Source organism: Pteropus alecto, unplaced genomic scaffold (genome assembly GCF_000325575.1).
Source record: "Pteropus alecto unplaced genomic scaffold, ASM32557v1 scaffold195, whole genome shotgun sequence".
Lineage (NCBI taxonomy): Eukaryota > Metazoa > Chordata > Mammalia > Chiroptera > Pteropodidae > Pteropus > Pteropus alecto.
In genome coordinates, this window is record NW_006438073.1 from 7115428 (window position 1) to 7133113 (window position 17686).

At 55.7% G+C, this 17686-nt stretch overlaps 1 protein-coding gene across 2 annotated transcripts in view; it reads left to right on the forward strand.

Moving 5' to 3' along the window:
• PACRG (parkin coregulated) overlaps window positions 1–7393 on the forward strand; it is a 432512-nt gene extending 425119 nt beyond the window's left edge. Inside the window, exon 5 of one of the 2 annotated variants that reach the window (XM_006915041.1) lies at window positions 6729–7393. In XM_006915041.1, the coding sequence (XP_006915103.1) occupies window positions 6729–6889 (161 nt within the window). In that variant the 3' untranslated portion in view covers window positions 6890–7393. The remainder of the gene's footprint in view (window positions 1–6728) is intronic. The other variant, XM_006915042.1, reaches the window with a different exon arrangement.
• Window positions 7394–17686: the final 10293 nt, after the last annotated feature.

Below are 17686 nucleotides of genomic sequence, written 5' to 3' on the forward strand. Positions count from 1 at the left end.
GGGGTTTTCCTGGAACTTGATTCAAAAACTAAATCTGATGCTTCTGAGATTTCTGACTAACTCTGAAGAATTATACAGTGGCTTTACGATCACTTTTTTATTCAAAATACATTGTGTCCATCGACTAACCATCAGTTCCAAAAGTGCGTTTCAAAGTTATGTCGTGATATTATAAAATGTGATGTTAGGATGGGCAGGGAACAGAGAAAAATCTCAAATTCAGCCCCGACTTTGCACGGGAGAGGTAACTGGGATTCAGAGAAATTAAGTCGGCTTTCCACAGGTAAACACCTGGTGGGCTACTAAGTTACTGAAAAATAATGTTGCAAGTCATTTGCCTTGAAGCCGAGTTATATACACTCCACTGTTCATTTCCTAGAGGAATAAATCCACTTCGCTGTTGGAAAATGCTCATTGTTTAGAAATTTTCCTTGTCTATCTGATGGGAAATTTAAATATTCCACCGACAGTTGGGCCACAATCTCTGATACCTTCAGTTTTGCAAGTGATCAGATGCCCCACTTGGAAGATAGAAAGCCTTTCTTGAGTCTTCAAATCTATGATGGCTCTGGAGAGTGCTTTGGTCACCTACCTCCAGTATCAAAAAGGGAGGAAGAGAGAGAGATCTCCGGCTGGGAATCAGGGTCCTGCTTCGAAGCTTTTATCTTCAGAGGAAAGAAGTCTTGTGAATTCCATTAACTTCAACAAGATCTGAGAAGATTGGAAAGATTTACAGTCTTGGGCATCTCTAGCACGCCAGATGCCGTTGTTACTCGAAGTTTTAGGGTGCAAAAACATCACAGCGTGATTCACACCCCCATGAACCAAGACTTTGGGAACATCCATTGCATGGTGATACTTGAGTATGCTGAAAACCGCCACTGTACGAGAGGATATGGAGTCAGCCAAGGAAGGGTGGGCTCAGCTCGGGCCAAACACGGAAACACCCGGTGTTCCGAATTGAAAGCCGTGTTATGGTTAAGAAAACCAAAAAATCAGTCCCTTCTAGATACCACAGAGAAGCTAAAACGAGGCAGCGAAAGAAGCATTTGTTTAGAATTCTAAAAGCAGGGAACATCCAAACATCTCCCCAAACGGCTCCTTCTCTTGCTCAGTGTAGAGAAGCGACTTGGGTCCTCAGTTTTCCTCCCATCTTCCTTTTCTCTTCCTTTCCCTCGTCTCCAGAAAAGATCAAGCCGGAATTCACAATCGTCCCCACTGTAATTATCCAGACTTTACTGGCCAAATCCCGCTTACATGGTCGTAAGTGCAAAGGGGGCCTTCACGTTTGGGTCGTCTCAATCTTTTAGCTGCTAAGTCCACCAAACCTGCGATGGCCTCATGTCACCAGGAAACACCTTATGAGAAGAATATTTGCAGTAACTTCCACCCGCACGTCCCTGCCGAGACCTGAACCCAGGCCCAGAGGGCTCACTTTCTCCCCCCAGGGGGCTCGGTCGGAAGGAATGCAGTCAGCTGTGACGGATGCCATCAGGGATGACAGGTCTCGACAGGTACAGTCCTCTGAGCTGGGCTTTCGAGCTCTTGAAATTCTTTAGCTCGGCTGGGAGAAACTAGAAACGCCTTTTCTGATCCAGAAAGAGACAACTGGGTCTCTTCTGTTATCGTTCATTCTTTTAATTCTGCTCAGCGTTGCCGCACAGGTGTCACCCAGTCCCAGGGGGGCATAGCCGGCAGGACAGGGGTCTCATCGTCCCTGCACACTGGGCTCGCCAGCCATCGCCCCCGGGGAGACGGCGTGGCCACGTGCCCTCTGCAGGTCACCTCACACGATGGCCACGCCCCCGCCGAGGAAAGCTTCCGGCTGCTCTTGGCCTGGATTCACCTTCAGATGCCACCTGTGCAGAGCGGCCACACTTGGTGGCACTTCAGGTCCCACATGTGATTGGCCAGGGAAGCAGCGACAGAGCCAGGAGGGCACAGCCCGGCCGCGATGCCTCAGCAGCCATTCGATTGAAAGCCTCGGTTTGATGACCGCGATCCAGCCTGGGGCGCACTGCCCAGCTCACTGGCCGCTGCCGCCCACGGCGACGGTGACCGCTGGCCTGTCAGGATAACCACCCTGTTATATGTCCGAGGTCCTTGCAGATTCCCCCAGTTGTCTAAAGTGCTGTTTGAGACATCGGCGGTCACACGGTCCAAACTCGAACGCGCGCGTTTGGTAACCGCGGTCCGGGTGTCCTCCCTGTGTCCTGACGCACTCCGGCGGTTTGTAACTGAGTCTCCCAGCCCAGTGCTCCCTTTCGGAGAGTGTGCTCCTTGGCGTCTGGGCACCTAGCTCGCGAGCAGTGTCGGGGCGACACGTGGGGACACACACGCGCTCCTCCCGCGGCTGCCGCCTCCCCGGGGTCCTGCAATGCCGCGGCCCCTGCCGGGACATTCGCGACATCAGCGGAAGCACCGCCTTTCCCAAAACCACGCCGATGTGCTCTCCTAGTCACGACCAGCAAGCGGAGGGGGCTTTCGTAAATTATTCCGTCTGTCGCTGCCGAGTGACTTAATTGCTCAGGCGTGTGGAGTGCGCACCCCGAAGCAAGAGTTGATGTGGTTCCTATTTCCCACGGCTTCACTCCCAAATCACGTCTCCGTGCGCGACTGTTCGTGTAAGAATACCTGCCTGTACCTTTAACGGGACAACGCGAGAGTCAGAAAAATCCAGATTCAAACTGAGCTCCTGGAGCCTCCCCGTGGCCACACCTACGTTCTTTGACTGCCCTCCACATGTCTGAGATGACAGGACTGGGGTGACCAGCCGCAAGGCACCGCTAAGTGCTCTCTCGGGTCGCGGGGCCCAGAGGCCACCCAGGCAGCGAGGGAGACGCCTCCTCCCCCGGGCTGCGTGAGCTCAGAGTGACGAGCCTCGCGGGTGGACGGGGGTCTCCGCGTTCACCCTTAGGGCTTCCCAGCTAGATGAGAGGCAACCCCAAGGTCACGGCCCTGCTTCGCGTGACCCTGCTGTGAATGGCAGGGTGCTCAGTCCACAGAGAGGACATCACGTCACAGTAACCGCTGTCACCGCCCTAACCCCAGGCGCCCCTCAGGGCAGAGAAGCGATGCTGCCAGCCCCACTTGGCACGGGGGTGGGAAGGCCTTGCTCTAGCCACCAAAACTGTTCTTTTTTTCATTTTTTTCCTTTTTCCTCTAATAGTAGTAACTCAAAAAATAATAGTCATAAAGCTTCTACACAGTCTAGAAATTGCAAAACTGCTCAGAAAATGCGTCATCAAAATCCTGTGTGCCACGTGTCTGCCACTGGCCCGTGTCCACTGCACAGTGGCACCGTGTGAAAGGTGCATGTGTCTCATGTACCCTCCCTCCCAGTGGGCCTCGGTGACCAGGTGTTACAGTGGTCACGTCACAGTCATGAGCCGAGTTTAGGTACCAGGACTTGAGACTGGGAAATGCACACGTCCCAGTTCTGACCAAAATGGCATCTACGAAGAGGACGATTTAAGGGGGGGGTCAGACAGAAAAAGAGTCTGCGTACGCTTAAACGTGTTGCCTACAGAATCAGAACCAGTTTCAACATTCGGACCAATAAATGCATTTACAGTAATTCTCGATGGGGAACAGTTGCATGCCTCCTACAGGCAAGAACCTCTACAAAGACAAGTGGAACCCCTTCTTCTCTGCCGGCTCCCCCTTTAGAAACACAGACGCCGTCTGCTCGAAACCTTTGTTACAACCCTGTTTTTTGGAGTTATAAGTAAAACATATCTTTTCCATCATCAATGTGTCCTTTCAGCTGCTGTACAGAAAATAGACTCTGAGCCTTCTAAATTGAGAAGTCATCTTCCTAATCAGAATTGACAGTTGTAAATAAGCATTTTTTTTAAGCATCCCGTTCTCACAGCGTATTTTCCAACGGCGTCGTATGCATTTAAGATGGTGAGCATCAGCTAATCCCCTCAAGTTCAGTTTTGAAATAGAGACCGCACTGCTCGCCTGCCCCTCCACGTGGCTTGACAGCAGACCGTGCCCTGTCATCACTACGGCATGGCGAAGAGAGAATGTGCTGCTTCTTGGGTCTTTTTTTTTTTTTTTTCCTGCTCCAGTGGTACATATTCTGCAACCACAAAATATTCCAACTCCAACTCACTTTTTGAATAAGCGACTTCTGTTCTGTTCTGTTCTTTTAGTCATTTGGGATTGTACACTGTTGCAGAACAAAAAAGCTACATAGTTTGCTTACTCCTACAGTTAAATACTTTTTTTAAAAAGTAAGAATAGGTTTTTATCGAAATAAAGTCTTGCTTGTCGTCGTGGCATGCTGGAAGGCAGTAGAAAAACGGGGTGTGTTCAGCTCCGCATCGTGTGCGGACTTTCCAGACACCCTCTGCCTCCATCGGGAAAATATGTCTGTCCCATGATCTATTCAGTCTTTGACCTTTTGACTAATATGCCAACAAAAGGCACCATTTATTAGTGACGAATTTACGCATCTCTGTCCGTAAGGACACAACGCGGCTCCGTGAGCCATTGTGTTTGCCATGTGCCCACCAGGAGGTGTAGGCCACGGGCTGGGCTGTCCTGTGCACGCCTAGGTCACGCCACCATCTCCCTAAGTCACCTCTTTGATGACCAGGAGGAGCTTGTCAAGAATGTCATGTGGCTTGGAGAGCAAGGCTTCCCAGGACACGAAGATCAGCCGAGGACTCCCGCTTCGCCCCTGCGACTGGAATCTGGGAAGCCGAAGTCGCTCCCACCAGAGCTGCTCTAATGTCGGTCGCCCTTGTCACACACGCTCTGTCCCTGTCCCTCTTGCCCCTTCCTTCCCGGTCGCTGTTGTCCTGCCCTCTTTTGGACGTTGTCCCGTCACCCCTTAACTTTCCACACACACGTCCACCTTCCTCCTCTCTCAGTTCAAGCCGAGCACCTCCGCCCATCGGCAGCTTCCCCCGAGGGGCTGATACCACGCTGTCCTCCGCGGTGGGCAGTCAGTCCTGAGTTCAAGGACTCTCCTTGGACCACCGCGTAAATCAAAAAAGGGGAGGTAAAAAAGCCTGCTTCCTTCAAGTGTGTATTTACCTACCTTTTTGTTTACAAAAGGTCTACCTTTTGCTCAAAAATAATAGGGCATGAAGCCTTTCGTTCAAACATCTTACCTCCGGTTTGTTCTATAAAGCTATCACATGTGGGTATTTTAGATAATCAACTACTGTGTAAATCGAACTTTAACTTAAACCCAGCTTTTCGTGAGATAGCGGAAAGGCTCTGTCATGAGGGAGAGAGAGAGGCACCTAATTACAAAGGCTTTGTGAACCATTTTCAGTTCCTTTGTCATGAAACATTGATATGCATTCTAGCCCTGTGACTCATAATCTTTCTCTTTCTGCAAATTAGTAATAATTCTGCCTGGCTCACCCCCACCCGGAGAAACTAATCAGGAGAGCAATTCATTTTCTCTATGCCATAGAAGACAGGGATGTTGCTAAGAAATTTCTGGAAAAATTAAGCAAAAGAATTGCTTATCTATGCTGTGGGGGGTTGTAATTTTTAAATTGAATTCTGGTCTGAACTATTACTCAATCTTTTTCAAAATGTCCCGAAAAACTAGGAGAAAAGGGGTTGACATCCCATTTTTCCCTCTCTTATTCCACATTCGAGCAAGATAAACATTCTGAAGCCGTATTTGAATAAAATAAATACTTAATCTGGCAAAGGGCACGTGTTCACGTCGGTGTCTTGCCCCGTGTCCTCAGCCATTTGTCCGCCCAGCCCACCCTGCGGCCCTCTGCTTTCGTCATCGATAAGACAGGGTGGTGTCAGCAGAGGTAAATGACAGATCACTCGCTGGGGAACAGAGGCCGTTTCAGTCCTTGAGACCCTGAGTGAAGCGCAGTATGAATGCGTAGCGACTATTATTAGAGGGAAAAGTGTGCAGTTCTGTCCTCTGGGTCGAAACAAAGGTCTCCCACCTCTGTCAGGAGCCCGTGTGCTGGCCATTCCTCCTGTCCCCTCACAGGCCGGGTGTGAGCTGTGCCGGGTAGACCACCGGGCTCCCGAGGCCCCCGGAGGCCGCCCTAGGAACTCCCTCCCTCGCAGTCTGAGAAGTGGCTGCAGGGGTCCCTTCGAGAGTCCCCCAGTCACCCGCCCGGGCCGACCCTGCCTGGACCTAGAGCGGCTCCCACACCAGCCGTGGCACAAACTCCCCGTGAAACCGCGAGTGCCATTTGGACATTCGGGGCCCAGTCAGAGCTGCCACAGCAGGAGGGGTGGGGGTGACCGCAGGGAACTGACCTTGTAGATTAGTAACACTTGGAGGACAAGGAGCCCACCGCATGCACAAAAGCAACGAAGAGGCGTGGGGGGCCGAGCCCCCCATTCCAAGGCACACTCCCTTAAGTCACACGGGGCCCGCGCCCCGGCCCGACACCGGGGGGCTCCTTCTGCAGGAGCCACGTTGGGATTTGGAACCACCCCGGGCCCGAGAGAACAGTCTTGACGTAGTTGTCGCCTCTGAGAAAGAGGCCCCCCGACTTGTGCTCTGCAGCGTAGCCCCCGATACCTCCTTTTCACATCGCCTCTTACTTCCTTAGTGTATTTCCACGAAGTCCTAAGACGGAAACTCCGCATGAGCGCGTAAACACGTCGAATGCCTGTGTCTCCCGACGAGCGTTCGAGAAGGTGCCTAGACTGACGTGTGGGACTTTTGGGGGGAAACTGCCAAACAGTAACAGGGCTCTCTGTGTGTTTGCCCGCACCAGTGAACTCCGGCGACGGCATCGACTACAGCCAGCAGAAGAGGGAGAACATCGGAGACCTGATCCAGGAGACGCTGGAGGCCTTCGAGCGCTACGGAGGGGAAGACGCCTTCATCAACATCAAGTACATGGTCCCTACCTACGAGTCGTGCTTGCTGAACTAGCCGTGGGGACCGCTGGGGTTGGAGGGGGCGGCCCTTAGGGTTCTCGGCGGCGGCCTCTGCTGCTATGAGCGTCTCTTGTTTGTGACTTCCACAGCTTTCTTTCCTACAGCTGCTAAAATAGTGGCTTCTGGGCCATTGGACTGTTAGCCCTATTGAGAGCAAGGCTTTCCAATACATAAATAGCGCCTGTTTCTTAGATTACAATAGTGTACTGTGCTTATTTGTTCCAAGAGAAGAATTGCTTCTTTATACGGCTCGGACAGAATAGGAGTCCGAGTTAAACCTTCGGTTGTATAGACAATAAAACTATGATTTTCATACGCAATTCAGCAATTGCTGTTCTGTGTCTGCCTGCCCTGAGGGTGATGTCAGAGGCTGTAAGGGAAGAGTTTATGCTGACCGCTTAATAGGTGTTTGTCATGGGAGACAAACGCCAGTTCAGCATCACCTCTCGGCAGCTGTGTGGAGCGATGTGCCTTGACATTTGATAAAACTATGGAGTCTGTATTCCTGTTACAGCGGCACGGATGTGCAGCCAGTTACGAACTGCAGCCGTAATGGAATGAATGCTTCCAGCCCGTCGTGATCCGGGCTTGCAGGGGCTTTCCAGGTTATTTCGGGCGGGGCGGGGGCAAGGGCAGGGAGACCGGGGGAAGAGTGGGGGCGGGGCAGGGTGAGGTATGAAAGGCATGTATGACATGGTATGACATGGCAAACGCCATTTCGAATAGGCTGGTTTGAACGCTCGTCCCTCCACGTTATGACGTGCCACTCACAGAGTTTATCCAATAGTGTGTTCCGGCCTCTTAATCATTTCTGCACATGGCTTACGGGCCTTTTAATCACTTCATCTTGACGTTCAGCCCTTGAAGCAAATCAGGTTTTTTCCTTTGGCAACCCTGCTTTCCTCCCACCGGTTGGATGGCTCCTCACAGCAGCTCTCTGCAGGGCTGATGGCAATATTTTGGAATTGTATTGAGACCAAAAAAAAAAAAAAGATAAAAAAGAAAAAAAAAAAAAGACAATGAACATGTACTTTTTCATTCAACTGAAAAAACACATAAAAGGCGCCTGGGGGAGAGAAAGCCAAGCGTGAGGCCCTGGGCCTGGAGTCGATGGCGAGGCTGGCTCGCCGGGCCCTGAGCTCGGGGCGTTGGAAACGCAGCCCAAAAAGCTTCGCGAAGCCGGAACACTGACTTTGCAGGCCTGAGAAATGCGGTCGCCGCCCAGAAGTGCCCAGAGTCTCTCCTTCTGTAGCAGAACGCAATCTCTGCACACCAAAAAAGTGAAGAAATGAAATGCGCTCCACCGCACCGAGCATCGGCCTCGAGACTCTGCCGCTAATTGCTCGAGACACGAGTTTCCAGCAGCAAACGCCGAATTCGAAAACTGGCTCATGACTCACCTTCCGTGAGGCCGGGCTCAGCGCGTGAGATCCCGCATCCAGGCAGCTGCCCCCCTCGTTCCCGTAAGCAGTTTTTAGGATAAATGGAGATGCACGACTGGGTAGGACAAATGGGCTTTCCCGGGTAATATTTTGAAAAGGCGGCTAGAAGCCAACGCCGACAGGTCGAGGCAGGTTTTCCTCTCAACGACGGTGTCCGCACGCACCCGGAGCTGCTGTCCGGGCGTCGGCGATGGGCTCGCGGGGACACCGAAGGCCGTGGCACCGTTAGAAGGACAAGGCTCGCCGGCGCCTTCGCGCATCCCCGCTGGAACGCCCCGCATGGCTCCGCCAGGACTCGCGAAAACAGTGCCCCTCGCCCGAGGTCTCGCTCACGACAAGTGCCTGGCGTGATGGGGAGACCGGCCGCTTGGCCGAGAGCCTGACTCTGGTTCGGACCTGACACACGCTGTTCCTTCTCTCGGCTCCGTCGCTGGCCGGCCCCGCTGCCTCGGCCACGCCGCTGCAACTCTCCCCAGCTGTGAACCGAGGTTCCTCCCACCCACAGGCAGGTCGCGAGCACGCGACAGGACCTCGGTGGAGCACCTAGACTGGTGGAAATGTATTTCAAAGAGAAACAACGTCTGAGCAGTTTCTACGCTGGCCAAGCAATACCTGTTTGGAAAATCTTCAGACCGCGCTGTGCAGCGTGCAGTTCTTTGTACGAAGAGATAATTTTGCGGAAAATCAAAATAACTGCAGAGCTAGCACGAAGTTTTCTGGAGATTAAGGGATAATTACACCGTTTTATTAGCACAGAAGCAGACGTGGCCTCTGCTTTTCCTGCCTTCCCTCCCCCAGGTTAATCTTCCACTTCTCCCAAATAATGTGTGATCAACTCAGCGGAGAAGCAGGAAATGACGTCACGTGTCTTTCACCCGCTGCATCTTTTCCATCGAAACTTCCTGTCTAAGGGACCCCGAGGGTGCAGCGAGGGCAGGCGGGAAGTGCCCGGGTGGCGGCCCAGAGCTTTCGTTTGCCTGTTACGTTTCCTCGAAGTGGTCATCCAGGTGTCACAGTCAGTCACGCTAAACGACAGGGAAAGCCCCAGACGCAGGGGTCACAGGATGTGGGTGGGAACTCCAAGCCTCTTACTCAGGGGCTTCGGAGCCCAGGACAAGTCACGTACACTTGGTTTCCCGCCCCGTAGCTCTCTCTGCTTCTTCCCGGGGGCAGCGCAAGGGCCCAGCGACCGCAGTGGGGGGCACAGGCCTGGCGCACGGCAGTGGGAACCTCGCGGAGCCGGGCGTGAAGTCGCGATCTTTTCAAGTTACAGAAACTGTAAACCTCAAAGCCCTCGGCCCCGAATGGGCCCCGGGGTGTCTAGTTTACAGGTTCCATACAAGCATCGCAGGACAAATGCACGAGGGTGACAGGCTCGGCGGGGAGCCCAGCTGGGGGAGTGGGAGCAACGGGGGTTCTGTGGACACAGGTGCCTGGCGCAGGGACGGGGAGCTGCCCAGTCATTGCGTGATGCACAGGAGGGCCCAGGCCGGACGTGCCTTGACGAGGTCCCCATGGGCCAGCAGTGGTCTCCGGCCCCCTCACAGGCATGGAGCTTGGTTACCACACGGGACCCAGCCACTCAGAGGCATGGAGCTTGGTTACCACACGGGACCCAGCCAGAAGGACATCGGGCTCTCACGAGCCCACTGCACGCCGGCAGCCCCCTCCGCGGGCACCCACGCCCTCATGGGTGGGACTGCCCGCCCCTCCCCGTCACGCTGGAAGAACAGCACATAATATTTATGGGCCAATTGCATCTGCAAAACATCAGGCGGAGATACGGAGCTCGAAAAGTCTGCGAAATGGTTGCCTGCTTGGAGAACATGATATTTAAAAGATTTCTTAAACAAATGCATCTTTAAATCCCTCTGGGGTTTACTCACATGCAATCTCTAGGGAAGCTTTGGTGTAGGCTGTGGGCATCTCGGGGCATTGCGATTTAGAGAAGCTAAAACCGAGTGATTTTAAGTCTCCGTCGGTACCCCACTGCATCTCTTACGTCTGTGGCTATTTTGAGGTGTTTGTCACTAGCCCTTTCCCAGCAGAGGCTGGGAAGCTCAAAGGCGGTTTTATTTAAAGAAGAAATATACCTGGGAAAAGAGTCTACAAACATTTTTCTAAATATAGATGTCTACTCTCTGATGGGACTTAAACCAGAGTCAGAAAAACTCTAATCCTTTTTAAACAGTTCCCTCCGTGAAAATGCCCCTTTTCTAGAAATATACAACCTGACCAAGGCTGTCCAAGAGGGGGTCGTTCTACATCTCAATGGGAAATGGCTGAGTCCCCCGTTCGCACCGGGACAATTCACATCCCCTACTTAAATATCTGGGGCCGGCACTCACACAGCCCGCAGACCGGCTGTGCTGCAGGCCGGTCAGCGGTCACTCAGTGGCCACTCAGTCAGGACACGTTTCCAGGCTCCGCCATCTATGCTCCTGTCCCCTGGTGGGGGGAGCGGGGCTGCCCAGAAAGTCACGCAGCACCTTTTCTCTATAAGACCCCGAAAGCAGGGCCTGCCTCAGCTCAGCCAACCTCGTTTCCTCTAAAACAAGCTTATCAGAGGCGGATCAGACTTTCTGGTTACTAGACGCGCCGACACCCACCGAGGTGGGGCCGCCCGTGTTCTGAGCAGAAGAGGCCACTTGGAAAGCGGCCGCTGCCCCCGCACTTGGGTTATTGGTGACCAGGACGTTTTACTACAGAAGGAGCCCTCGGCGTCCACGCTGTCCCACAGCGGGGAAGGCGTAGTGCGAGTGGACTCGGACCCAGGGCCACTCCCGCCGGAAAGCACGACTAGGGGTGGACTCTGAGCCTAAACGTCCCTCGCGCCATCTTCGTCCCTTTCACCGTCCCCAACGGGTCAGCGCGAACCGGCTGAGCGGGAATGTGGAGCCAGGCGGGCGTCCTTGCTGACACACCCTGAGGAATGTCCATGGCCTGCCCTGCGGCTCCAGATCCGCCCAGGACAGCAAAGCAGAAGGCAGCAGCCTTCGCAGAAAGCGCGTGGTCCCCCCAGTAAGGGACGATCCTGTCACCTTCGTGCACCCACACACCGTTACCCAACCCTGTGGTTCGCTTCTTCCTGCAAGCTCCTGGGCAGTGAGGTGATGCTCCCCGCCCCAGCCAGTGCTGCTGGGGCGAAGAAGGTTCTCTCCTGTCGGCCGTCCGCGTCCCTCTGCATCAGGCGTTGGCTTCTGTCCCCCCAGGGGGGTACATGGTCAAGGTGCTTGGGTGCTCTATCCGTTTTTACTTTGCCAGATTCTGGAAGTGTGGATCTGAGAGACAGGATGTGTTCTCTTCCTGAGCTCGCTAAGCCTAAGAATTTATTCCTTCCGTTTCTTCCTTATTTAGGAACTATTGAGAGACAGCCCCTCGTCTTGACTTAAGAATCTGTCGGAAGCTGTGCTCCCACTACTCAAAAAAGGACACTCGGTATTTTGCCAGTAATTTATGGGCGTTTTCAGATGTCCTAATGCCCATCCATGCACCACCGGGAGCCAGATTAGAAGGTAAACCCAGGCTCGCCCACTAAGAAGTGGCAGTGCTTCCGCTCAGAACGGAAGAGACGGTGGACTGTGTGCCCTCGGGCTCCGACAATGGCCCCAGGGAGACTGGGACGAATTTCATTCAAGGATGAGCCACGTGACACTCAGGCGCCTGCTCCTCCTGCCTCCTTTGCCGGCCTCTTCCTAACCTCTCAGTGCTGTGGTGTCTCCCTGTCTTCGTCCACCCACGCCCTCGGCCACCCCGCTCGTCCCAGGGCTTCAGCTGCTACCCTTATGCCCGTGGTTCTCAGTTTAAGCTCAGCTTCCCTAAATCCCACTGAACATTCCGCTTGGCTGTCTAAAGGCTTATGGAAGCACATGCAGGAAACAAAACCCTGGCTCCCCTCCTCCCACCCCCAGCTGTTCCAGCTCAGATCTCACATCTGATCCGTAACAAATCCCGTCTACAAAACCATCAAAACAGACCCCTCCCGAAGCCAGGTTCTGACTCCTTCCTCTGCCTCCGTCCGATCAGCATCTTGCCTAGCTCGTGACCCCCCCACAGGGCACACCACAGGGAGGTCAGCGACTCTTCGAACAGCCCCCATGGGATCCCCGAGCTGCTCTCAACCCTCCAACGACTTCCGCCTCCCAAATGTCACGGTGGCCCACATGTTACATGCACTTGGTGGCTCCAGGCCACTCCCGACCTCACCTCCGACACTCTCCCGTGACCTCCTGGTGTCCCCGTCCCTCCACGGTCCAGCTGTGCTGGCCTTGTCCCCGCCCCACGAACAGGCCAAGAACCTCCTGGCCTCAGAGCTTGGCCTTGCAGTCACCTCAGCCCGACTCAGCGTCCCCCAGATGTTCACTCGGCTCCCTCCTGGCTGCTCCCGGGTCTCTGCAGAAAGTCGCTTCGCCAGAAAGGCCTTTCTCCACCCCGTTCCCTCGCTCTCCTCATCCCTTACTTGGTTCGATTTGTCTCAAAACACCGATGTGTCTGACACAATAGCGCATCTTTCCTGCTTGGTCACAGGGCGTGGGCTGCGTGAGAAGGGGAAGTTCGCCCCGCTTCCCACGGGCTCCCGCGTGCAGGGTCAGAATGCAGTAAACGTGTTGCATCGATGAACGTTGGCTCTTAAAAATGGCACAGGGCCCTCCCCACACCCAGCCTGACTTAGAGGACGCCGAACTTCCTCAGGTGTCCTGTGTCAATGGCACTGCTGTCTGAGTCCATCCGAGGTGAGATTCATTGAAGATGCTCAGACTTCGGAAAATTTAAAAAGGCTCTGCTGTCGTAGGGAGAGACATTCTGATATCATTCTGTTTAAACCAAGTCAGAGAAAAGGATTTTAAATGTCCTCCGAAGCTCCAGGACACAGGGGGCCCGTCTGGGTGTTCGGGGACACACGGATGGCCTCCGTGCGAGCTGTGACGTAGGCGTCGCCAGGGTCCCTCAGGGGACCTGTGCAGGACAGCGCCGACCCGTCCAGTGAGGCTGCAGCCACTGTGCAGGTCCCTTCCCAACACGCTACTCACGGATGTCCCTGTGGGGGACTCGGCACAGATGGACGCCGATGTCCACCTAAACCCGCGCTCTCAAGGAGGCTGAAGCAGCTCCAGCGTCCCCACCGCTGGCCCAGCGTCACGGCCCCCGCCCGCCGGCCCAGCGGTTCTCCAGGCAGGGCGGGGACCAGCAGCGCCACATCACCTGGGGGCTCAGGCCCGAAGCGCTAGGGGGCCCCAAGTCTCTGTCTGCCACGTCGTCCAGGGGGATCCAATAGGCCGGGGAGTTCGGGAACCTGCCTGGCATGGACGCCAGCCCCTCGGGGGCCCGGCCACGCTGGAAGTCGGCGGTCCCTCCGCGGTCCAGCCCGCAAGCCCGGCCACTGTGGCTAGTTTCCCTGAAGCGGGAGGACTTCTCGGGGACGCTAACGTCACGCAGCCTTGAAGAAGGACAGGGACACTTCAGCCTCCCTCGTCAGGAAGGTAAAGGAACTGTCCGCAGACTAGAGAATGGGGAATAGGTGTGCCTTCGAGAAACGTGGCTTAAATCGGTAAAAAGCCGACAGTGCGAACCTACCATCTTTGCTTCAAGCGTTATCAGAAAAACAAAAGGCCAGAGTCTCACCGTCCAAAACAGCATTTCCAAGTATTCCATGTCATTGCCATCTTTATACTTGAAACTTAAAAAAAAAAAAAAAGCTGAATCCTTTATATTAATAGAGAGAGAGAAATTTCTAGTCAACTACTCAAAAATTCCAAGCATTGTGATCAGCGGCTCTAAAACAACCTACAGACAACGTTGCTCACCAGACGCCCCCCCTTCCTGAAGTAAGAGGCCCGTCTTCACGCTTGTCCACCGCCCCAGGCTCAAGCCTCTGTGGGTCACAGAAAGCAACTAAAACGATGCTAAAACGATGTCCTCGTGCAGCAGGACACTTGGGTCACTTGACTCAATTAAAGGCATAACAGGAACATTCTAGAACCGGAGCTTTAAATGGCCTTTTTGTCTCCTCCCTCACACATCCGGGGCAGTAAACACTATGTAAAAATGCAGCAAGGAAAATGTCTCATAAAGAACTTTATTGATAAAAAGGTAAATTTTTAGTCGCCCTTCGGTAGGCTCCACTCAGGAAGGGAAACTATGTCAGAATTTTTACAGTGCTAGGAATTCTCCATATTTAAAAAGAATGTTTTCAGGTCAGAGGGACCCCAACTGCAACACGTTTCTGATCGGTGACAATCTCTGCCCCAAATCTAATCTATTTGGGGGATCCTCATGTGCTGAGGGGGGCGTAAACTATCCCCCGTAAAAGTGATTTTTTTCCCTTCATTCGGAGCCCCCCAGAAATGACCCAAACACTAAAACAGATTAACGTGCTTTATGGGGAGGGAATAGACTGAGTCTTTCGGACTCGCTTAAACTTCTAATAACGTCACTAACACAGCAAAGGCCACATAGCCAGCAAATAACCGCAGCGTCTCACAAGAGGTCAGAGTCCCGACTGAATGAGCCCTTCTCTGGAAAATACGTGTCAGGATCTGCAAAGCGCTTAGAATGTGTAGAGGGGCTGCTGCTTGTCCTGCAGCGAGAGGGGCCCCCACGGGCCCTCCCCACCCCCGGGGCTGCCTCGCGGGCCTCGGTGGCCTAACTCCTGTGAAAACGCACAGCCCCGCGCGAGCATGGGGCATCCGGAGTGCGCTGTCACCGAAGGCCAGATGGCACGCCGGCGTTCCCGCGGAGCTGTGAAGGAGCCACGAAGATCTCGGGGGCTCCGCGACACCTCGGCGGGTCGTGGGGTGCGTGCGGCCGCACAGATATCCCAGACCGGCTTGGAAAGAGGGAGATCTGACTCCCATCTGAAAAGCAGCATCACGTTCCGAGAGCAGGCGGGCGGCGGAGGCGGCTGAGAGGCGGTGAGGTGGGAAGGGGTTGGGATTCAGGTCAAGGCCAAGGTTTAAACGGTGGCTCCACCACCTGCCCGCAGGACGCTGGTCATCTTCCGGTTCGCCCCCTGAGCCTCAGTTTCCCCATTTGCAGGATGGGAGGGAGGAACACTCCGCGGCGAGGAGCAAATAAGGTGTTTGAGGGACTCACTTAAACCTGTGCCTGCGCCTCGATCTCTCGAAGGGGGACATCTGGAAGGCATGGCTGAAGATGTTGTATAAATACAGAAGAAATAAAGCGAGCGTAAATCTGTACCCTGAGGCCCAGACATGCCCTTCTCAGAGTGTGGCTTTTCAGATCCCAATGGGCCCCCTACCCTGCGTGGCTCCCTGCGCTACCGCGACGGGGTCTTAGTCTCAGCGTCGTCTGGGTGTGACATCGCCCACGCGCACGCCGAGGGGCCCGTCGGCTTATGGCTGAAAAGACTGAGGCGTGAAGCTGAACTTTTTCCCCACGTTTCACACCTGCCAAGTGGCTTTTGGTGTCACCACAGAATCCCGGCAAGCGTGAGTTTTTAGCCACGGGGAACATGGGCGGTTTATCAGTGAAAACGTCTGCTCAGCTCGGCTCGCCCTACAGAGATGGGCGGCCCCCATTTACGCACAAACGCCCCCCGACCCACCGCCGCCACATGTCAGGCCTGGCCGCCTTCTGCGTCTCCCCCATTCTGACGTCACACCCTTCAGGGGGTTTTCGGCCCCTTCCGATCTTTAAAACCAGATCGTAGTCCGTGGCGGGACGAAGCCTTTTTAATTCCCCAAGAACCGCAGACGCAGACCAGGCTGAGAGGCAGCTGGAGCGTCACCCCAGAGGAGCTCTCGCTTGTGTATTTTAAGCCCCTTGGGGAAAGTTGTAATTTTCCCTTCAGAACTACACAGGGACTGACTGCTCCTCGTTCCCTCGCGCGTCCTCGGAGGCGGGGGTGGACGGGACGTGTCCGCCCTGCCTCCCCCAGACTCAGGATGAGACGCTCCCCGCAGCCGAGCCTGTCTCCGTCCCCTCCGGGAACAGGGTCTCCAGGTGGAGGGCAGGACTGTCACCCGGCAGCGGCTGCAGGTCGGGAGAGGAAGCGGGGGCGATGGGGCCTGTGCTCGGCTGGCACCGACGCCTGAGGGACAGGCCACGGCCACGCGCCATCATCCGAGGCTCCTTTGCAGCTGGGGTCTAGGCCTTGCGTGCTCCCCGGCGGGTGTCCGCTCGGGCTGAGCTGTGCCCCCCGGTGCTCACTGCGCCTTCGCCCCAGCACAGGCGGGGAAGAACCACTAGCGCCATCGAGATCGCGAAGGAACCGGGACGTGTGGCCCGCACCAGGGCGACTGGGAGACAGCGTGCGACGGAGGACGTGGGGCCCGGGGCACCCGGCGGGGAGCAGCGACGCCCAGACGGCCCGGTGCCCCAGCCTCCTCCACACGCGCCCCAGAGAACTAGCCCCCCAGAACCGGAGATCTGGGAGACACCCAGAGCCCATGCGGGGTTTAAATCTGCCTCGCAGCTGGCCGGCTGCCCCCCACCCCCACGTGGGGTCAGAGGGTCAGGAAGGGTCGCTGACCACCAGACAGAGCAGGGGGCTCCCACGTGGGCGGGAGGTCGGCCCACAGACTCGACGTCCCTCCCACCCCAGCGCTGTGAGTCCTTAGAGCGACATCAAGCCCCTGGCGACGTCGTCGGCCGCGCAGGGCGAGGTTTACCCGGCGGCCGAGGCCGAGTGGGCAGTGCCTGCTGCGGCCGCCCGCGCCCCTCCCTGATCTCGCATCCCTCCCTCGTGGGGTTCCGCAGGGACAGCACCCCTAATTGTTGCCAAGCTCCCCATCCCCACGTCCTTCTCCCCCCCACGGGGTGCAGGGGGCCTGCCCTGAGCTGGGGCTGGGGGGCCGCTTTCACTCCGGGCTCTGGCACCGAGCGGCTGTGCCGGTGGCCGCGGAGCTTCAGCGTCTGCGCCTCGGTCTCCCCGTCCGCGCAGTGGGGCGCTCGGGCCAAGTCTCAGTCCCCGCGTCCCTTCCAAGCATCAGACTCTGGATTCTGGTCCAGAATAACAGTGGCCGCTGACCGGCGCGTCCCTTCCCCCGCACAGCGGGCCTTTGGAAGGGGGTCACTACAGCCACGCCAGGCCGGGCCGCCCTGCGAGGCAGGAGCTCGTCCCCCAGATGCTGCGTCCCTGGCTCCCCGGAGGGGCTGGAGCTTTTCCCTGGAGGAAACGGGACTCGGCCCAGGGTCGTGAGCGGGGCCTGGTGCTATGCGAACCCCCACGTCCTGTGCCAGCCGCTGCCCTGCCGGGCTCCCGGGGCGCTGGTGCCAGTGGCCACTGTCACCGCGGCTGAAAGGGGCCGGGCGCACACACTTTCTCACAGTCCCTCTCTGCCGGAAGGAGGGCTCGCCATGGCAGGCACGCACCGCGGCCGCTTCTGTCT